The following is a 20,594-nucleotide window of genomic DNA, read 5'->3' as shown; positions in this document are numbered from 1 at the left end:
GACGCCATCTTCAGGATGCCGCGCGGGAAGAAGAGGGGCGTGGACGTCAAAACCGCGCGAGATCCGAAGCTCCGCCCCACGCACCGACGCTGCGCAAGGTCCTGGAAGGGAGAGAGAGCGACGCTGACGTCATCAGGACGCGACGCCAGGTCCTCGTCCATAGCAGCAGCAGCGGAGCCGCGGCCTACAGAAAAGGATCGTCGGAAGGTAGGCCACGCTTAACTAGGGGGGAGGAAGATGTCTGACACAGAGGCGCCCACTACCACCAACGCAGCTGTAGCAGCGGTGATGCCCCTTTCCCTGCCCTACATCCCTGGAGCGGCCTGGCTGCTCAAGTACTCAGGGGAGCCCCATGCCCTAACTGACTTTAAGGAAAGGCTATACAGTTTGTTCCAGGTTTACCCCCTGACAGAGGAGCAGAAGGTCAGCATATTGACAGGGCAGTTAACTGGCGCAGCCCAAAGGGAGGTAAAATCATGGCCCACTGAGGAGAAAAGGACTGTGAAGGGTATTCTGGCCCGGCTGCGGGGTACCTTTGACACACGTACCTCCGCTGAGATTAAAATGAGGTTCTATGGATGTAAGCAGCGGGCACAGGACAGCATCAGAGACTATGCCCTAAATCTGCAGGAAGCCTTGAGGGCTATTCAAAAAACTGACCCTGGCAGTGTGCAGGAAACCGATAAGCTGCTAACAGAACAATTCATAGAAGGTCTGCTGTCTAGCGCCCACAGGGCCCAACTGCGCCTCATGTTCTTTCAGAACCCCGACCTGACCTTTGCCCAATTTAAGGACAGGGCCATAAGGGTGCTCCGTGAATCTGCAACCAGTGGCGCTATAAACCCCCGGCGCCCTGCTATCACTTACCACCAGGAGGCGGCGCCCTCCTCTATGGAATCCGTGGAGGCTGATGCACAGGCCCTGAACCAAGCCCCGTCGAAAGATCTGCACCACCAAGTCCAGGAGCTGACCAGGAGCGTCGCGGCGTTGACCAGGACCATCCAGGCGTTGCAAGTGGACCCGTCAAGACCCATCGAGCTGGCTTCAAGTCCAGAGGATGTCCCGTGGCGTCGACAGAGGAGGATCCCGTCGTTCCGAGGGAGGCCCACAGACTGCTACGCAGAGGATGGACAGCCCATTTGCCGTCGATGCAACCAGCCCGGACACCTTTCCAGGTACTGTAATTTAAACGGGTCCAACCTGGGGCAGAGGGCCGACCCCCAGGCATAAGATCACCAGGCCCTTATAATTGGCGTGATAAGTACGTTGGGGGGCGCCCGGTTTTACCCGTGGTGCTGGACGGTATCCCCATGAGCGCCATGCTCGATACTGGGTCGCAAGTAACCACAATCCCTTATGTACTTTTTAAGCAGTATTGGACTGATGCTGATATCACACGGTATCCGGACAGTAACTTGAGCATCATCGCCAGTAATGGCTTACCCGTGCCGCAGATGGGGTTCAAGGAGATGACCATTAAAATTGGTAAAGTTGAACTGCCGGCACAGGGAGTGATTATTGTGGACATTGACCGTCATGAAAGTCACCCTAAAATAACTGTGGGTACTAACATAATTGAAAATTGTCTTTCAGAGGTAATTGTAATTCTACAACAGGTGGTGGTGAATGCTAGTTCCAGCCAACAGAGGGTCCTCAACAAGGAGATAAAAGCCCTGATGAGACGGCAGCAGGTAGAACTGTCTGGTGGTGAGATCGGTAGCGTAAGACTGAGTGACCCATTCCCCATTTCCATGCCTCCCAAAAGTGAAATGATGATCTCGTGTCGGACTGCGATCGGGTTGAGAGGTAGAGACTACCAAGCCATGGTAGAACCCGTGTACTCAGACAGCAGGCCCACCATTTTGACAGCCCGGGGGGTGGTTGATGTCCGTCATGGGAGGGTGCCCATCCGCATCCTCAACATTGGGGAGAGGGAAGTACACTTATCCAGGTACGCTACACTCGCCAAACTGTTGTCGAACACCAAGCTATCAGGGCCGTGGAACCCTTGCCTCCATCTCCTCAGGCGGAGGGTAATGGCTCCCAGAAACAAAAGGAGGACTGGTGCCAGAAACTCCACGTGGGTGCTGACTCCACTCCCCTGCACCAAAAACAAGGAGTCTACCGGGTGGTACAGGAGTACGAGAGAGTCTTTAGTAAGCACCCGCTAGACTTTTCAGAGTAAAAGGGATAGAACACCACATCCCCACAGGGAGCCACCCACCAATAAAAGAGAGGCACAGACCTGTACCCCCTGCACATTATCAGAACGCCAAGAGTATTGTAACGGGTCTGGGAGGTGGAACCTCTGAGCAACTATACAAGGGGGCAGTCCTTGTAAGGAAGCGGGTGGCTCCCAGGGAAGACGGGCAGGCAGTCACAGCAGGTGACCGGGACAGTCACTGGGTAAACGGGCAGGAGATCACGGCAAGTGACCGGGGCAGTCTCTGGGTAAACGGGTAGGAGGTCACGGCAAGTGACCGGGGCAGTCTCTGGGTAAAGGGTAGGTACGACCTGTGACGGCTGAGCCTCCAGGTAAGCTAGCAGGCAGATGGTAGACGTGTGCTCCCAGGTGAGCAGGCGAGAGTCTCTGGATAAGCAGGTGGTCACAGCATGTGACGGCGGAGCCTACAGGTAGGCTAACAGGCAGGTAGCAGATGAGCGCTCCCAGGTGAGCGGGCAAGAGTCTCTGGAATGGCAGGTGGTCACAGCACGTGACGGCGGAGCCTCCAGGTAGGTCAACAGACAGGCAGCAGGTGAGCGCTCCCAGGTGAGCGGACAGGAGTCTCAGGACAGGCAGGTGGTCACAGCACGTGACGGCGGAGCCTCCAGGTAGGCTAGCAGGCAGGTAGCAGATGTGTGCTCCCAGGTGAGCGGGCAAGCTGGTCCATAGACAGACTGACAGGTGTTGGAAGGCAGACCGTCGGACCTCAGGCTAGCAAGCAGGTAAGCGGATTATCAGGCAGGAATCAGACAGCAAACTGGCAGGAAACTGGCAAGTGACTGGCAGGAACTGGCAACAGGACCTGAGGGCTGAAGCAGAGTAGTGAACAGTGCAACAACATTGCTCGGGCACCTCCATTTTGGAGGAGGTGCCTTATATATGGTGAAGTCCTCCGGCCATTGGCCGGGGACTCATTAGGACGGCGCGCGCGGCCCCTTTAAGAGGGGGGAGCGCGAGCGCGCCCTAAGCACCGTGGCCGGGAAGGAGCGCGTGCCGGAAGCAGCGGGGAGAGAAGCGCTGGAGGACGCCGCGCCAGGAGCGGGGAGGTGAGAGGGATGGCGTCTCTGCCTAGTTCGGGGCAGAGACGCCGATGCTACAGTACCCCCCCCTTTAGGCCCCCTCTTTTTTTGGCCAGAAAGAAATTTTTCAAGGAGAAGCGGGGCGTTGATGTTCTCCCTGGGTTCCCAAGTTCTCTCCTCAGGACCAAACCCCTTCCAATCTACCAGAAAAAAGGTTTTTCCTCTTACCCTCTTGGAGGCCAGAATACTCTCTACCTCAAAGACGTCATCAGCGGAAACCGGAGCAGGAGGGGCACCTGGATTTTTGGAAAAAGAGTTAAAGACAACGGGTTTGAGGAGAGATACGTGGAAGGAGTTGGGGATCCGTAGGGTGGCCGGGAGTTTTAATTTGTAGGCCACAGGGTTAATTTGCCTGAGGACTTCGAAGGGACCGATGAATCGAGGGCCCAACTTGAAGGAGGGTACTTTGAGCCGCACATGTTTGGACGAGAGCCAAACCTTGTCTCCCAGATGGAATTGAGGCGGATCCAGACGTCTCTTATCAGCATATCTCTTCATCCGCTCAGAGGACAGAAGAAGAGCAGACCTGGTACTCTCCCAAATAGTAGAAAATTCGCTGACAAGAGACTCCGCAGCAGGGTTGTCCACAGAAACGGAGACAGGAAGTGGAATCCGGGGATGTTGGCCACTGACTATAAAGAACGGGGATTTGGAAGAGGATTCGCTCTCATGGTTGTTGTAAGAGAACTCGGCCCATGGTAGGAGATCCACCCAGTCCGAGTGGTGAGCATCAACGAAGTGCCGGAGGTAACTGGTCAGGATCTGATTGATCCGCTCCACTTGACCATTGGACTGTGGGTGATAAGCGGAGGAGAAGTCCAGGGTAATGTCTAGCAGCTTACATGTGGCTCTCCAGAAGCGTGAGGTGAACTGAACCCCACGATCCGACACGATGTGGAGGGGCAGGCCATGGAGACGGAAGATGTGGCGGATAAAGTCTTTAGCCAGCTCGGGTGCAGATGGGAGACCAGGCAGGGGAATAAAGTGGGCCATCTTAGAAAAGCGGTCAGCGACAACCCAAATGATAGTACAACCGGCAGAAATAGGAAGATCGGTGATAAAGTCCATAGCGATGTGTTGCCAAGGAGCAGCAGTTACGGGAAGGGGCAGGAGATGGCCGGCTGGTAGATGTCTGGGAACTTTGTTACGAGCACAGGATGAGCAGGCCGCGACGAAGTCTACCACGTCCTTACGCAGGGTAGGCCACCAGTAATGCCGGGTAATGAGTTGGAAGGTCTTCTTTTGGCCAGCATGGCCAGCTAGTTTAGAAGAATGTCCCCAGCGAAGAACCCTCTCCCGATCTGGTACAGCTACAAACGTCTTACCGGGTGGGAGACGAGTCAGATCCAAGGGGGCCACATTCATCACTTTGGAGGAGTTGATGATGTGCGTAGGCTCCTCCTCCTGATCGGAGGACAGGAAGGACCGGGACAAGGCATCAGCTTTGACGTTCTTGTCCGCCGGACGAAAATGAAGAATGAAGTCGAAGCGGGCAAAAAACAACGACCACCGGGCCTGGCGAGGATTGAGTCTCTGGGCATTTTGGAGATATGCCAGGTTTTTGTGATCCGTGTAGATAATTACCGGGTAGAGAGCCCCTTCAAGCAGATAGCGTCACTCCCCCAGTGCCAATTTAATGGCTAGCAATTCACGGTCTCCAATGGAGTAGTTGCGCTCAGATGAGGAGAAAATTTTGGAGAAGAAACCGCAGGTTACCATTCTCCCGGTAGAAGATTTTTGGGTGAGCACCGCTCCGGCTCCGGAGGAGGAGGCATCAACCTCCAGGTAGAATTGTTTATTACAGTCCGGACGGTGCAGGACGGGAGCAGAGGCGAAGGCTTTCTTTAAGGAAAGGAAGGCCTCCTCGGCTTCAGGCGACCATGTCCTGGGGTTAGCCCCCTTACGGGTAAGTGCAGATATGGGAGCAGTCCGAGACGAGAAGTGTGGGATGAAAAGACGATAGTAATTAGCGAAGCCCAGGAATCGCTGTATCGCCTTCAAACCTTCAGGACGAGGCCATTTTAGAACGGAAGAGAGCTTCTAGGGATCCATTTGCAGGCCTGTCTGGGAGATGACATAGCCCAAGAACGGTAGGGAGGTCTGATCGAAGAGGCACTTCTCGTATTTGGCATAGAGGTGGTTCTGCCGAAGCCTAAGCAGGACCTGACGAACATCCCTTCGGTGTGTGGGGAGATCCGGAGAGAAGACCAAGATATCGTCCAGGTATACCACTACGCAGGAGTACAGGAGGTCACGGAAGATGTCGTTGACTAGTTCCTGAAAGACAGCGGGAGCATTACAAAGACCGAAGGGCATCACAAGGTACTCATAGTGACCGTCCCGGGTATTGAATGCCGTCTTCCACTCGTCTCCTTGACGGATACGGACCAGGTTATATGCTCCTCGTAGATCCAGCTTGGAGAAGATCCTGGCGCCCCTGAGACGGTCAAACAATTCGGAGATGAGCGGCAGGGGGTATTTGTTTTTTACTGTGATGAGATTGAGTCCTCTGTAGTCAATACAGGGACGTAGAGAGCCGTCTTTCTTTTTGACAAAGAAGAATCCGGCTCCAGCCGGGGAGGTAGATTTTCGGATAAATCCCCTAGCCAGATTCTCTTCAATGTACTCAGACATGGCCCGGGTCTCGGCTGCAGACAACGGGTAGATACGCTCACGGGGAGGAGTGGTGCCAGGAACCAGGTCGATCGGGCAGTCGTATGGCCTATGGGGTGGCAACGTCTCTGCTTCCTTCTTACCGAAGACGTCCGCATAGGGCCAGTAAGGAGCCGGGAGGCCAGGAAAATTGGCTGGAGTAGGCGGAGGACGAAGTGGGCGGACCGGGACCAGGCAGGTCCTATGGCAGTCTGGACCCCATCGGAGTACTTCACCGGATCGCCAGTTCAATACGGGTTCGTGTGTCTGGAGCCAAGGTAGACCTAGCAACAGGGAGTGAGAAAGTCCAGACAGCACATGGAAAGAGATCTCCTCAGAGTGCAGCATTCCCACCTGCAGGGTTATGGGTTCAGTGACGAGCAGGGTGGTCTCCGAGAGAAGTCTTCCATCCACGGAGGCGACTGACAATGGTTCAGCCAGGGACTTGGTGGGAATACGGTATCTCTCTACCAGAGACTGGGAGATGAGGTTTCCAGCAGCTCCGGAATTCAGGTGGGCGAGTTCAAAGTGACGGTTCTCTCCCCAAGCAATAGAGACCGGTAAAGTCAGAGACGGAGAGGGCTTACTTTTGTCTAGGACGACCTCTCCGAGCGGTCCTAGACACTGGCGTTTACCGGCTATTCCGGGCAGGAACAGATGAAGTGCTCCATACTGCCACAATAGAAACAGCTTCCCTCGGCTCGGCAAGATTCTTGGCGAGATCTGACCATCTTGTTCTGGTCGATCTGCATAGGTTCAGGCGAGAGCGCCCGCGGAGTGACTGGTTGAGAGGCAGGTCTCAGGGAAGTAGGAGCAGAGCAAGAAAAGTCTTTCTCCCAGGTAGTCTCTTTGGCACGCTCTTGGAACCGGATGCCAATCCGGGTAGCTAGTGACACGAGGTCATCCAGAGTGGAAGGAATGTCCCGACCAGCTAACTCGTCCTTAATCTGACCGGAAAGACCCTCCCAGAAGACGGACACCAGAGCCTCATTTTCCCAGGAAAGCTCAGAAGCGAGGGTGCGGAACCGTATGGCATATTGGGCCACGGTGAGACTCCCTTGGCGGAGACGTAGCAGGGAGGAGGCAGAAGAGGTTTTCCGTCCAGGTTCATCGAAGACTTTCCGGAAAGCAGCGAGGAAAGACGGCAGGTCGGACACCAGGGGGTCCCCTCTCTCCCACAGGGGATTTAGCCATGCCAGTGCCTCCCCAGTGAGATGGGACATGATGAAGGCCACCTTGGTCCGGTCGGAGATGAACTGGTATGCCAATAGCTCAAAGTGCAGGGTGCACTGGTTTATGAAACCCCGAGCTAAGGTGGGTTCGCCGGCAAAGCGTGGAGGTGCCAGAAGCCGAGGTCCATAGTCGGGTACCATGAAGGGACTGGATTGCGGTACCGCAGGAATGGGCACGGCTGGACCAGAGGTAGACAAAGACGAGTCACACAATGCGCCTAGACAAGAGTTAACGGACCGTATATTGGACAGTACCAGCTCCTGCTGAGTTTTCTGACGTAAGACTTCCTGGTGCAGATCGGAGATCTGGGGACCACCGGGTTCCATGGCCCGAGCAAACTGTAACGGGTCTGGGAGGTGGAACCTCTGAGCAACTATACAAGGGGGCAGTCCTTGTAAGGAAGCGGGTGGCTCCCAGGGAAGACGGGCAGGCAGTCACAGCAGGTGACCGGGACAGTCTCTGGGTAAACTGGCAGGAGATCACGGCAAGTGACCGGGGCAGTCTCTGGGTAAAGGGTAGGTACGACCTGTGACGGCTGAGCCTCCAGGTAGGCTAGCAGGCAGATGGTAGACGTGTGCTCCCAGGTGAGCAGGCGAGAGTCTCTGGATAAGCAGGTGGTCACAGCATGTGACGGCGGAGCCTCCAGGTAGGCTAACAGGCAGGTAGCAGATGAGCGCTCCCAGGTGAGCGGGCAAGAGTCTTTGGAATGGCAGGTGGTCACAGCACATGACGGCGGAGCCTCCAGGTAGGCCAACAGACAGGCAGCAGGTGAGCGCTCCCAGGTGAGCGGACAGGAGTCTCAGGACAGGCAGGTGGTCACAGCACGTGACGGCGGAGCCTCCAGGTAGGCTAGCAGGCAGGTAGCAGATGTGTGCTCCCAGGTGAGCGGGCAAGCTGGTCCATAGACAGACTGACAGGTGTTGGAAGGCAGACCGTCGGACCTCAGGCTAGCAAGCAGGTAAGCGGATTATCAGGCAGGAATCAGACAGCAAACTGGCAGGAAACTGGCAAGTGACTGGCAGGAACTGGCAACGGGACCTGAGGGCTGAAGCAGAGTAGTGAACAGTGCAACAACATTGCTCGGGCACCTCCATTTTGGAGGAGGTGCCTTATATATGGTGAAGTCCTCCGGCCATTGGCCGGGGACTCCTTAGGACGGCGCGCGTGGCCCCTTTAAGAGGGGGGGAGCGCGCGCGCGCGCCCTAAGCACCGTGGCCGGGAAGGAGCGCATGCCGGAAGCAGCGGGGAGAGAAGCGCTGGAGGATGCCGCGCCAGGAGCGGGGAGGTGAGAGGGATGGCGTCTCTGCCTAGTACGGGGCAGAGACGCCGATGCTACAGGTATGCTGCGGGAAATGAAAGAAGCTGGGGTCATTAGAGATAGCTGTAGCCCCTGGGCAGCCCCCTTGGTTCTGGTGAAAAAGAAAGACGGCACCATGAGAATGTGCGTGGACTATAGACAAATCAACCGTATCACCCACAAAGACGCATATCCGCTGCCTAGAATAGAAGAGTCTTTAGCCGCACTAAAATCAGCTAACTTCTTTTCTACTTTGGACCTTACTAGCGGGTACTGGCAGGTTCCTGTGGCAGAGGCTGACAAGGAGAAGACCGCCTTCACCACCCCGATGGGACTGAGTGAGTTCAACTGTATGCCTTTCGGGCTCTGCAACGCACCAGGGACCTTCCAGCGGCTGATGGAATGCTGTCTAGGGCACCGAAACTTCGAGACGGTCCTCCTTTACCTGGACGACGTGATTGTCTATTCGAAGACCTACGAGGACCATCTCAAGCACCTGGCCGAGGTGTTCGAAGCCCTGGCAGGCTATGGCCTGAAGGTGAAACCATCGAAGTGTCACCTGCTGAAACCAAAGGTCCAGTACCTAGGGCACATGGTAAGTGCGGAAGGAGTAGCCCCCGACCCTGACAAGGTCACGGCAATCAAGAGCTGGCCAAGCCCCTCGAACATCAAAGAGGTGAGACAGTTTCTCGGGTTGGTAGGCTACTACCGAAGGTTCATCCCCGGGTTCACTAAGATGGCAGCTCCTATGCAGGACCTCCTGATCGGACAGTCTAAGTCCATGAGTCAAAAGCCACCCTTCAAGTGGGATAAACCGGAAGAGGAGTCCTTCCGCCAGCTAAAGATGGCCCTCACGGGGGATGAGATCCTGGCCTACCCTGATTACGGCCAGTTTTTCATTCTCCACACAGATGCCAGTAATGTGGGACTGGGAGCCGTACTGTCCCAAAACCAACAGGGCAGAGAACGGGTGATCGCATACGCCAGTCGGAAGCTGAGGCCCACCGAGAGGAACCCGGAGAATTACAGCTCCTTCAAGCTAGAATTCTTGGCGGTGGTGTGGGCCGTGACGGAACACTTCAAGCATTACCTGGCCTCCGCAAAGTTCACCGTGTACACGGACAACGACCCGTTGACACACCTGGACAATGCAAGACTGGGTGCCCTGGAACAGCGGTGGATGGCCCGTCTCTCCAACTATGACTTCATGATCAAGTACCGGGCAGGCAAAACCAACGCCAACGCGGACGCCCTATCAAGAATGCCTCACTTACCTGAAGGTGACGAAGACCCAGAAGAGCTGGAGGAGGTAGAACTCCCCGCGTTTCACCGGTATGGAGCCGCTCAACACTCTCACCGCGTGAAGGAGGAGGATCTAACAACTGTGATGATCAATCCCCTACCTCACCACAGCTGGGCCGAGACCCAAGATAGTGACCCTGCAGTCCGCCTGGTGAAAGATCTGCTGACCCGGGAAGATGCCCGCTTAGATCCAGATGCCCCAGAGGAAGCCAAGCAGCTATGGAAGGAGAAGAGCAAGCTGTTCCTCTACGAAGGCAAGTTGTGCAGAAGGATTGTCAACCACCGGATGTACGAGCTGACCTGGCAAGTCGTGGTCCCAAGGCGGGATGCAGCTATGGTCCTGGGGGCTTACCATGACAGAGCGGGACACTTTGGTTGGAAGAAACTGGAGTTCCTACTAAGAGGAAGGTTCTTTTGGGTCGGCATGAGAGGAGCAGTAGAAAAGTGGTGCAGAGACTGTGGCCCTTGTCACCTGAGGAGGAAGGACCGCACCAGCCAGAAGACACCCTTGAGGCCCATCGTCACCACGCAGCCTCTTGAGCTGGTAGCTCTGGACCATGTCAAATTGGCTCCCAGCCGGTCAGGATACATCTATGCCCTGACAATCGTGGACCACTATTCACGTTTTCTAGTGGTGGTCCCGGTAAAGGACTTGACAGCCCAAACAGGGGCCAGAGCCTTCCAGCAATACTTCTGCCGTCCACACGGGTATCCGGAACAGGTCCTGACAGACCAGGGTCCAGCGTTCGAGGCTGAAATCTTACAGGAGTTCTGCAACCTCTATGGCTGTAAGAAGATTCGTACAGCGCCTTACCACCCCCAAACCAACGGGATGTGTGAGAAGATGAACAATATAGTCATTGATTTCCTGAAGACGTTGCCCCTGGAGGAACGCAGCCTGTGGCCAGAAAAACTGCCGGACCTGATAGACCTATACAACAATATCCCGGTGAATGCTACAAACTGCACCCCGGCTTACCTGATGCGAGCCAGACCGGGTAAGCTGCCCGTAGACCTGGAGATGGGAGTCCTAATACCTGAGGACACCTCCCCGGATGCGGAATGGGATACGGAAAGACAACTGCAGTACAAGAAGGTACAGGAGAGTGTGGAGAAGAGCCTGGCCCAGGTGAGAGAGAAGCAAGAAAGACTCTTCAATCAACACGCCCCTGCTGGTCCCCTAGAACCTGGTGAGCAAGTCCTAAAGCGAAAAAGAAGGCTACAAAAGTTGGACGACCAGTGGGAAAGGGAACCCTACACCATACTGCAGTCTGACCACGACAACCCAAAGGTGTGCGTAATCACCAAGGACGGAGGAGAAACCACTAGTGTCGTCTCCAGAGACCACCTCAAAAGGTGCCCCGAGCAACTCCGTAGTGCAGAAGAGGATCAGAGTGACCTTGAACCCGCAGAGGACAAGGAAGAAATGATCAGCACCGTTCTCGGAGAGTTCCCTCAGTCCTGGACTCGCATAAATGATGCCATAGTGGTACCCGTCCTGCATTTCCTGCAACCGGCACAGCAACAACCAACACCAGAGCCGGAAGGTGAAGAGGAGCAAGCGGTTCCAGAGGCAGAAGAGCCTGTTCCAGCAGCCCAGGAGAGTCAACCCTCTGCTGACAGTGAGCCTGCCATGCCTGCGGTAAGCCAAAGGACCCGCAGACAGCTGCCTGCCCTACCTGTACACCCAGCTGGTAGCTGTACCCCTAACGCTAGTGGGGAAAGCCAGGTTGGTCCACCACCAGACAGTGGGCTACGTAGGTCAACCAGGAGCACAAAGGGACAGATACCCGCTCGCTGGAGAATATAGAGCGTACTAAGATTGTAAATGACCCTGTTGCCAAATGTTGAATTGTTTGCCGAGTTACGTGCTTGTTTGGTAATTCTGTGTTTCAGTTTCTTGCAGCTACCGTAAGGACTCACAGGTTATGGACCTTGTATGGACTGCGTTCGGAGCCTAACCCAGGAATGAACTAAGACTGTGAAGGACTTGGGGTAGGACAGACCCCCACCTGGTTAAGGCTCCCCGTTGTTTTGGTGATATGGACACCCGGTCACAGACCACACTGTGACCTTAAGAACTCAATTTGTGCGTCATCTGTCTATTAATGTTTTGTTGTTATGCATATTGTCTTTGTTTATTGTTTAGTCCCGGAGTACTAAATTTCACTAGGGGGGAATGTGTCACCCTGACCTGGATGCCACAAGTGTAATTAAAGCTGTGTCTGAGAGCAAGGGGGAGGTTCTCTAGGCAGGGGAACTTTAGCATGCAATGCCTCCTGTCTCAGGCCAGTAGGGGGAGCTGGCTGCCCCTATAAAAGCTGGTACTGAGGGCAGGGTTAGAGAGAACGGGATTGCCTGTCTCAGCACTGAGACGTGTCCCAGAGAGGAGCAGGGACAGAAAGTTGATTGCACCTAAGAGGAAGTGTGGCAGGAGGAGAGCCACAAGCCAGAGACAAGAGGCGAAGAGAGCCTGTCTTGGCAGAGAAAAGACTTAATTTTACCAGACTTTGGTGTCTGAGGCTGGAAGGATTCCACATCCCCCAGCAGAGAACCAGTCCGCAAGGTACTGTATATTCCTTGGCCTAAGAAGCCTGAAGGCCCTGCCACAACCGAAGGGACCAGTAAAGCCGTACAAGGCTGAGAGCAGAAAGGAACCCACGTCGCAGGCCATACAGGCGAGAATACACGGAAAGCTCGGAAACGTGGGCTGTTACCCTATCAGGAGGAGATAGCCAGAAGGAGCGCAGAAAGCACGGTAGGCCTACACCCTCACCCTGACCAGGGCCAATTTCCCCGTTGCTCTCAGACATCCAGGTCCCCTCCTAGCCGGGACTGTTTGTGGGTCAGTTTACCTGTTCTAGTAAAGACCCTGGACTGCAACCTGTTGTCTGTGTGCTCCTTGCTCCTCCAGCACTACCAGCACTGGGACTCTCACTACCATCACTCCCACCATCCACTATACTGCCCTGGGGCCGCACTCTTCCCGTGGGGAGTCACACTACCCTAGCTGCACACCTCATCAGCCCCAGCGGTCTGCATGCAGCGGCGGTTCCTAATAACCGCAATCCACGGGTGGCGTAGTCGGACATAAACATCAGCACATAACGGACTACCACTGGCCTGACCACCCTGAGCCACGGAACCGGGTTGCCACTACTACTCCCATAGTTCCCCCTATTGCCCGGATCCGAGTGCCCCACGGCCCAGGGGGCGAGTCATATATATGTGTACACTGCTCAAAAAATAAAGGGAACTCTCAAATAACACATCCTACATCTGAGTGAATGAAATATTCTCATTGAATACTTTGTTCTGTACAAAGTTGAATGTGCTGACAACAAAATCACACAAAAATCATCAATGGAAATCAAATTTATTAACCAATGGAGACCTGGATTTGGAGTCACCCTCAAAATTAAAGTGGAAAAACACACTACAGGCTGAACCAACTTTAATGTAATGTCCTTAAAACAAGTCAAAATGAGGCTCAGTATTGTGTGTGGCCTCCACGTGCCTGTATGACCTCCCTATAACGCTTGGGTATGCTCCTGATGAGGTTGCGGATGGTCTCCTGTGGGATCTCCTCCCAGACCTGAACTAAAGCATCCGCTAACTCCTGGACAGTCTGTGGTGCAACGTGACGTTGGTGGATGGAACGAGACATGATGTCCCAGATGTGCTCAATCGGATTCAGGTCTGGAGAACGGGCGGGCCAGTCCATAGCTTCAATGCCTTCATCTTGCAGGAACTGCTGACACACTCCAGCCACATGAGGTCTGGCATTGTCCTGCATTAGGAGGAACCCAGGGCCAACCGCACCAGCATATGGTCTCACAAGGGGTCTGAGGATCTCATCTCGGTACCTAATGGCAGTCAGGCTACCTCTGGCGAGCACATGGAGGGCTGTGCGGCCCTCCAAAGAGATGCCATCCCACACCATTACTGACCCACTGCCAAACCGGTCATGCTGAAGGATGTTGCAGGCAGCAGATCGCTCTCCACGGTGTCTCCAGACGCTGTCACGTCTGTCACATGTGCTCAGTGTGAAACTGCTTTCATCTATGAAGAGCACAGGGTGCCAGTGGCGACTTTGCCAATCCTGGTGTTCTGTGGCAAATGCCAAGCATCCTGCACGGTTGTTGGGCTGTGAGCACAACCCCTATCTGTGGACGTCGGGCCCTCATACCACCCTCATGGAGTTGGTTTCTAACCGTTTGTGCAGATGTATGCACATTTGTGGCCTGCTGGAGGTCATTTTGCAGGGCACTGGCAGTGCTCCTCCTGTTCCTCCTTGCACAAAGGTTGAGGTAGCGGTCCAGCTGTTGGGTTGTTGCCCTCCTACGGCCCCCTCCACGTCTCCTGGTGTACTGGCCTGTCTCCTAGTAGCGCCTCCAGCCTCTGGACACTACGCTGACAGACACAGCAAACCTTCTTGCCACAGCTCGCATTGATGTGCCATCCTGGATGAGTTGCACTACCTGAGCAACTTCTGTGGGTTGTAGAGTCCGTCTCATGCTACCACGAGTGTGAAAGCACAACCAACATTCAAAAGTGACCAAAACATCAGCCAGAAATCATTGGTACTGAGATGTGGTCTGTGGTCCCCACCTGCAGAACCACTCCTTTATTGAGTGTGTCTTGATAATTGCCAATAATTTCCATGTGAAATTGTTTTTCCATCAGTGTTGCTTCCTAAGTGGACAGTTTGATTTTTCAGAAGTTTGATTTACTTGGAGTTATATTCTCTTGTTTAAGTGTTCCCTTTATTTTTTTGAGCAGTGTGTATATATATATATATATATATATATATATATATATATATATATAAATAAAAGACAGCACCATTTCATATTACTCACTAGTGGGTGCCAAGCCTCCAAACAGTCTGTCCAAACTGCTGCATGTCAATAGAAAAAATATAAAGAGGCAGCACTCCAAGAAATTTTTGAAAAAAAATGGACTTTAATGAGCCCAAAGGCGACGTTTCGGTTCACAGAACCTTTCTCAAGAGAATGCCAAGAGTGTGCAAAGCAGTCATCAAAGCAAAAGGTGGCTACTTTGAAGAACCTAGAATATAAGACATATTTTCAGTTGTTTCACACTTTTTTGTTAAGTAATAAGTATATAATTCCACATGTGTTAATTCATAGTTTTGATGCCTTCAGTGTGAATGTACAATTTTCATAGTCATGAAAATACAGAAAAATCTTTAAATGAGAAGGTGTGTCCAAACTTTTGGTCTGTACTATATATATATATATATATATATATATATATGTATAGAGAAAGAGAGAGAGAGCAGAGTTTCAGCTCTCTGGTAGTAGCTTGGGTATGCACAAGGTTTTATGACGCCAGTCACTATTCACGGAAAAACTGTGAGGCAGGTAGCTCAGACATTCAGGGGTCAGTATCAAGAGAGCACATAGAAAACCAATGGGAAAAGGCATAAGTCAGGTCACAGGGATAAGAGGCAGACAGCTCAGTTAAGTAGCTGGGCAATCTCCAGAACAGAGAACACCTGGAGAAAAGCTCAGCACCTCCCAGTCACAGATTGGATGGCCGAGCTGTCAATCAAAGTCCTGACAGCTCACCATGCTCATCGCAAGATTGGACAGCCAAGTTGTCAGTCAAAACACTCACAACTCTGCATGACCCAGATTCCATAGAGCAGCAAAACAGTCACTCACTGAGCGGAAGAATCGCGACAGTTTTAATGTCAAAACAAAATAAAGTTTATTCTCCTTCATAAACTTTACAGCTCCAAAATGAATGCAGCCTTCCTTCAACACAAGTAAATAACAAAACAGTCCTTTCTCTGGATAAGGCAAAGGAAATCAGTCTACCAAAATGCAGTTATAGGCACTTCTCTGTCTCTAACATCCACCAAGAATGTTCTTTCTCCAGATCCAACACAACATACTCTGCTGAGCTGGACTGGTGTATAGGAGCAAACTTTCCCACCAAGACTCTTTTGGTCGCTCCTAAATCCTGGACCAAAAATCCAGTCAAAATAAAAACCATCACGCACTTAATTTAAATGTATTTTCTTACCTATTACCATTGATTGCCACTTTTGTGTACAGGTGCAAATGAACTCCAATACCAGGCAAAAGGTGCAAAGATATTTGTGGAAGTGTTAGGTCTATAATTCGTAGGCTGAAAGAAATAGTAAAAGTACAACAGCTCTTCAATGTAGCAATGAGATTATGGATTAATTTGATATCAAATATTGTATGTAGAACTAGTTTGTGTGCCATGGTATATTGCAATAGTTATGGCCTGTATTGAAGATATTCAAATACAACATTTTAGGGGTCTTCACATAAGCAATCAATATATGATTGGTGAGGATCTAATGCAGGGGTTCTTTCTAATCAGCAGACTAAAGTGGCTGCAGTGATTCCCAGTGTACTGGACCCATACATTTTTTACCCATGTCCATGACTGCAACTGGTATTGATGCTCGGCCTCATTCACTTTCTCAGCACTCGTTGCATTGTCACTGCCAATTGGTGGCAGTCTCAATAACTCATTAAACCATCACCAGTCAAACATTGATACATAGAAATAAGCCATCATTTTTCTAGAAAACCCCTCTAATTCTATGCAAAGGAAAGTGAAAAGAATAATATAAAAATAATAAACTTGACTACCTTTCTGACCTTTACTGAAAGAAGACCTGTCACAAGGTCAAAAGTGTCCAGCTTTTGCTCTAATTTTGTTCTTGCTGCTCCTTAGGGTATTACATTTTTTTTTCTTTTTTAAATCCACCAGGTTTTTCCATAAATATGGAACTTTTTATTTGTTGCAAATTTTTAGGCCTCATTCACACATCAGTATTTTTTGATCAGTATTTTATCAGTACTTGTAAGCCAACCCAGGAGTGTCTCCAAAACACAGAATAGGTATTAATCTTTCAATTAAAGTTTTTCTTTGCAAGTTCCACTCCTGGCTTTGTCATACAAACACTGATGAATTAATCATTGACAAAAATCTGAAGTGCGAATGAAGCCTTATGGCCTTTACCAAGGGGCTGTGACCAACAGGATTCAGTGCAGACATGTCTTCAGGCAGCTCTTTATTATTACTCTGTGAGCAATGCCCACTTTGTAAATTAGCACTAAACAAAAAGGCCCATATCTCTGGAACCACATAATGGATTTAAAAAAGAAAAACAATGGCATACTCAGGGAAGCAGCAGGAATAAAATACGACTGGAAACTTTTGACCTGATAACAGGTCCTCTTTAAGGAGAACAATTCATCAAATTTTCCATGTTCAATCGGACACTCAATGTAATATAGGCCCTGCAGAGCAGAATAAGGCTGTGTGCCCACTATGCGGATTTAATGCGTTTCCGCGGCGGTATTTCCGCCGCGGAAACGCATTGAAATCGCTTGTTAAGATGTCTGCCATGTTTTCCAATGATAATCCGCATGTGCTGAGCACATGCTGCTGAAATTTCCGCTGCGGATTATTACTGCGGAAAATTCCACAGCACAACCATTTATTGTGCGATTTTGTGGCGAAATCGCCGCCATTGACTTGCATTGAACCGCATAACATCCGCATGTATATACATGCGGATGTTATGCGGTTCAATGCGCGGATGGTACTCGGGTCTGGAGAAGAGGAGACTCTCATCCGACCCGGTTACCATCATACCTGCAAGTTAAAAAAGAGGAAAATAAAAAAAAATTATTCATGCTCTCCTCCCGGCGACGATCTTCTCTCCTCAGAGGCCCAAGGTGCTCTGGCAGGACCTGCGGTGACGTCATTTAGTCAGCTGATGGTCCCGCGACCGCTGATGTCAGCGGTCAGGTGATGGTCGCGTGACCATCAGCTGACTAAATGACATCACTGCAGGTCCTGCCAGTACACCGCGGGCCACTGAGGAGAGTGGATCGTCACTGGGAGGAGATGGGGGTCCGCCGGTGAGGTGATTATGAATATTTTTTTTTATTTTTTACTTTACAATTCTTTTTTTTTTTTACTATAGGTGCAGTATTTTAAGCAGAAATCTCAGTCACACAATATAAATCCATGCCGGTTGCATGGATTTATATTGTGTGACCAACTTGTCAAGCCCTTTTCCAAGTGATGCTTAGGCTATGTGCCCACGTTGCATTTATGAAGCAGAAAATTTCTGCTGCATAAATGCAAGTCCTCTCCCGGAAAAACGCATGCGGAATTCCGCACGCGTTTATCGCGCATTTTTCGCGCGTTTATCACGCGTTTTCCACATGCGGAATTGCCTTGCATTTTTTATGCATTGGACAAAGGCAATTCCGCTTGCGGAAACGCAAAATTAAATGACATGCTGCGGATTTTTGAACGCGGCATAAACGCTGCGGAAAAATCCGCAGCATGTGCATAGAAGTTGCGGAATCCCATTGGGGACCATGGGGTGCGGATATACATGCGTTTTTCAAGCGTTTACGCTGCGGAAATTCCGCAGCATATACGCTTGAAGAAAAACGCTTGAAAAAATGCATGCATAAAAGCATGTAAAAACGCTTAAAAAATGCTTCTCCCTGGCAGAAAAAATGCATGTAAAATCTGCATGCGTTTTTTTCTGCCAGGGAAAAAACGCTCAGGAAATTTCTGCTTAAAATCTGCATCGTGGGCACATTTGGGAATTTTATTTTGTTTGTTTTTGTTTTTTAAAGTTCGCCTCTCCATTGTAGAAATATTATCAAAGTATTTGGCACCTAAATAGTTAGTTTTTTTTATTGCACTGGGGGATTGTACTGATTCCTCTTTCTAATGCTGACCAACCATAAGCAGGCAGCCTCATAATGAGAAAGAAAAACATGTCCGACTCCTCACAATAGCACTGACAAACAGTCTGCTCTCCTCACTGCTGTATGATGACATGGGCCTCTGCACAGTAGAGCTGAGTGTGATTAATTGACCGCTTTTAACTCTGGTAGGTGGCAGTCAGTGTGGGGAGGGGCAATACTACAGAAGTTTGGTCTCATTACAAACACTTCTAATAGTTTACATATCAAATTTAAATAACATGAGCTTTATGGGCAGAACCAAATACATATTATCATTGCCAAAGCAAGTGCAGTGCTACTATTTCTGCTACTCTTGTTCTCCCTCCACACTGAGTGTTGGAGATGAAAGCTGTTCATCATATTCAGGTCTGCTCTGCTCCAGCATATGTAATCACTCTGCAGTGAGGAGAGCAGACTGTGTCATTAATGTCTCACACAGAGCCTGTTCTAAGCTGTTGTGAGGGCTTGTTTGTTCCCCTTGTATGTGGATGCCTTCTTATTACTATAGTTTGCAAAGACACTACCAAAGCTGAGAACTGAAAGCTGTCAGTTAATCACACTCAGGTCTGCTGTGCTCCAGCCGATGTCATCAAACTGCAGTGAGGTGAGCAGATTGAGTGTCAGTGATATTGTTGGGGGGCTGTTCTTCTTTCCCCTGTGTTTTGCTGCCTGCTTATGATTGGTCAGTGTCAGATAGAGGAAGAAGTGCATCCCCCAAAGTGAAATTTCTCTGGTAAAGCTTACTAGGATTTGAAAAAATTAACTGTTTACGTGACAAATACCTTGATTACTAATATCTCTGCAAGGGAGAGACAAAATAAAAAAATGTATTCTGCTCTGCAGCACCTATTACATTAAATTTGGCGAACAATCCTATTTAAGACTGCATGAATGTTCCATAAGATAGCAAATGCTGATTGGTTTAATGAAGAGGCCCTAATTTATTTTGGATGAGAGCCAGAATTAAAAACGGTCTCTATTCAGCTGCTCTTCATGTAATTTTGATTCTGGTGGCACATTTTAATAATGGTATGTAATCCCTGATGTTACTAATATACAGTGGGTACAGGAAGTATTCAGACCCCTTTAAATTTTTCACTCTTTGTTTCATTGCAGCCATTTGGTAAATTCTAAAAGGTTCATTTGTTTTTCTCATTAAAGTACACTCTGCACCCCATCTTGACTGGAAAAAACAGAAATGTAGAGATTTTTGCAAATTTATTAAAAAAGAAAAACTGAAATATCACATGGTCATAAGTATTCAGACCCTTTGCTCAGTATTGAGTAGAAGCACCCTTTTGAGCTAGTACAGCCATGAGTCTTCTGGGAATGATGCAACAAGTTTTTCACACCTGGATTTGGGGATCCTCTGCCATTCTTCCTTGCAGATCATCTCCAGTTCCGTCAGATTGGATGGTGAACGTTGGTGGACAGCCATTTTCAGGTCTCTCCAGAGATGCTCAATTGGGTTTAGGTCAGGGCTCTGGTTGGGTCAGTCAAGAATGGTCACAGAGTTGTTCTGAAGCCACTCCTTTGTTATTTTAGCTGTGTGCTTAGGGTCATTGTCTTGTTGGAAGGTGAACCATCTGTCAAGTCTGAGGTCCAGAGCACTCTGGAAGAGGTTTTCATTCAGGATATCTCTGTACTTGGCTGCATTCATGTTTCCTTCAATTGCAACCAGTCGTCCTGTCCCTGCAGCTGAAAAACACCTCCATAGCATGATGCTGCCACCACCATGTTTCACTGTTGGGATTGTATTGGGCAGGTGATGAGCAGTGCCTGGTTTTCTACACACATACCGCTTAGAATTATCACCAAAAAGTTCTATCTTCATCTCATCAGACCAGAGAATCTTATTTCTCATAGTCTGGGAGTCCTTCATGTGTTTTTGAGCAAACTCTATGCGGGCTTTCATATGCCTTGCACTGAGGAGAGGCTTCCGTCGTGCCACTCTCCCATAAAGGCCCAAATGGTGGAGGGCTGCAGTGATAGTTGACTTTGTGGAACTTTGTCCCATCTCC

General features: G+C 50.6%; 1 protein-coding gene and 1 long non-coding RNA gene across 2 annotated transcripts in view; one reads left to right on the top strand and one right to left on the bottom strand.

Moving 5' to 3' along the window:
* The window catches only part of LOC141271069 (BPI fold-containing family B member 4-like), a 122,528-nt gene that overhangs the window by 65,103 nt on the left and 36,831 nt on the right, over positions 1 to 20,594 (bottom strand). Inside the window, exon 3 of the mRNA XM_073681171.1 lies at positions 15,842 to 15,946. Within this exon, the coding sequence (XP_073537272.1) occupies positions 15,842 to 15,946 (105 nt within the window). The remainder of the gene's footprint in view (positions 1 to 15,841; positions 15,947 to 20,594) is intronic.
* Positions 1 to 20,594, top strand: part of LOC141271070 (uncharacterized) — a 29,992-nt gene that overhangs the window by 6,047 nt on the left and 3,351 nt on the right. The window lies entirely within an intron of this gene.

Source organism: Phyllobates terribilis, unplaced genomic scaffold (assembly GCF_046119375.1).
Source record: "Phyllobates terribilis strain yellow unplaced genomic scaffold, ASM4611937v1 Scaffold_5__5_contigs__length_657084704, whole genome shotgun sequence".
NCBI lineage: Eukaryota > Metazoa > Chordata > Amphibia > Anura > Dendrobatidae > Phyllobates > Phyllobates terribilis.
Note: the sequence above shows the minus strand (reverse complement) of the source record. Positions and strands in the feature narration are given on the sequence as shown.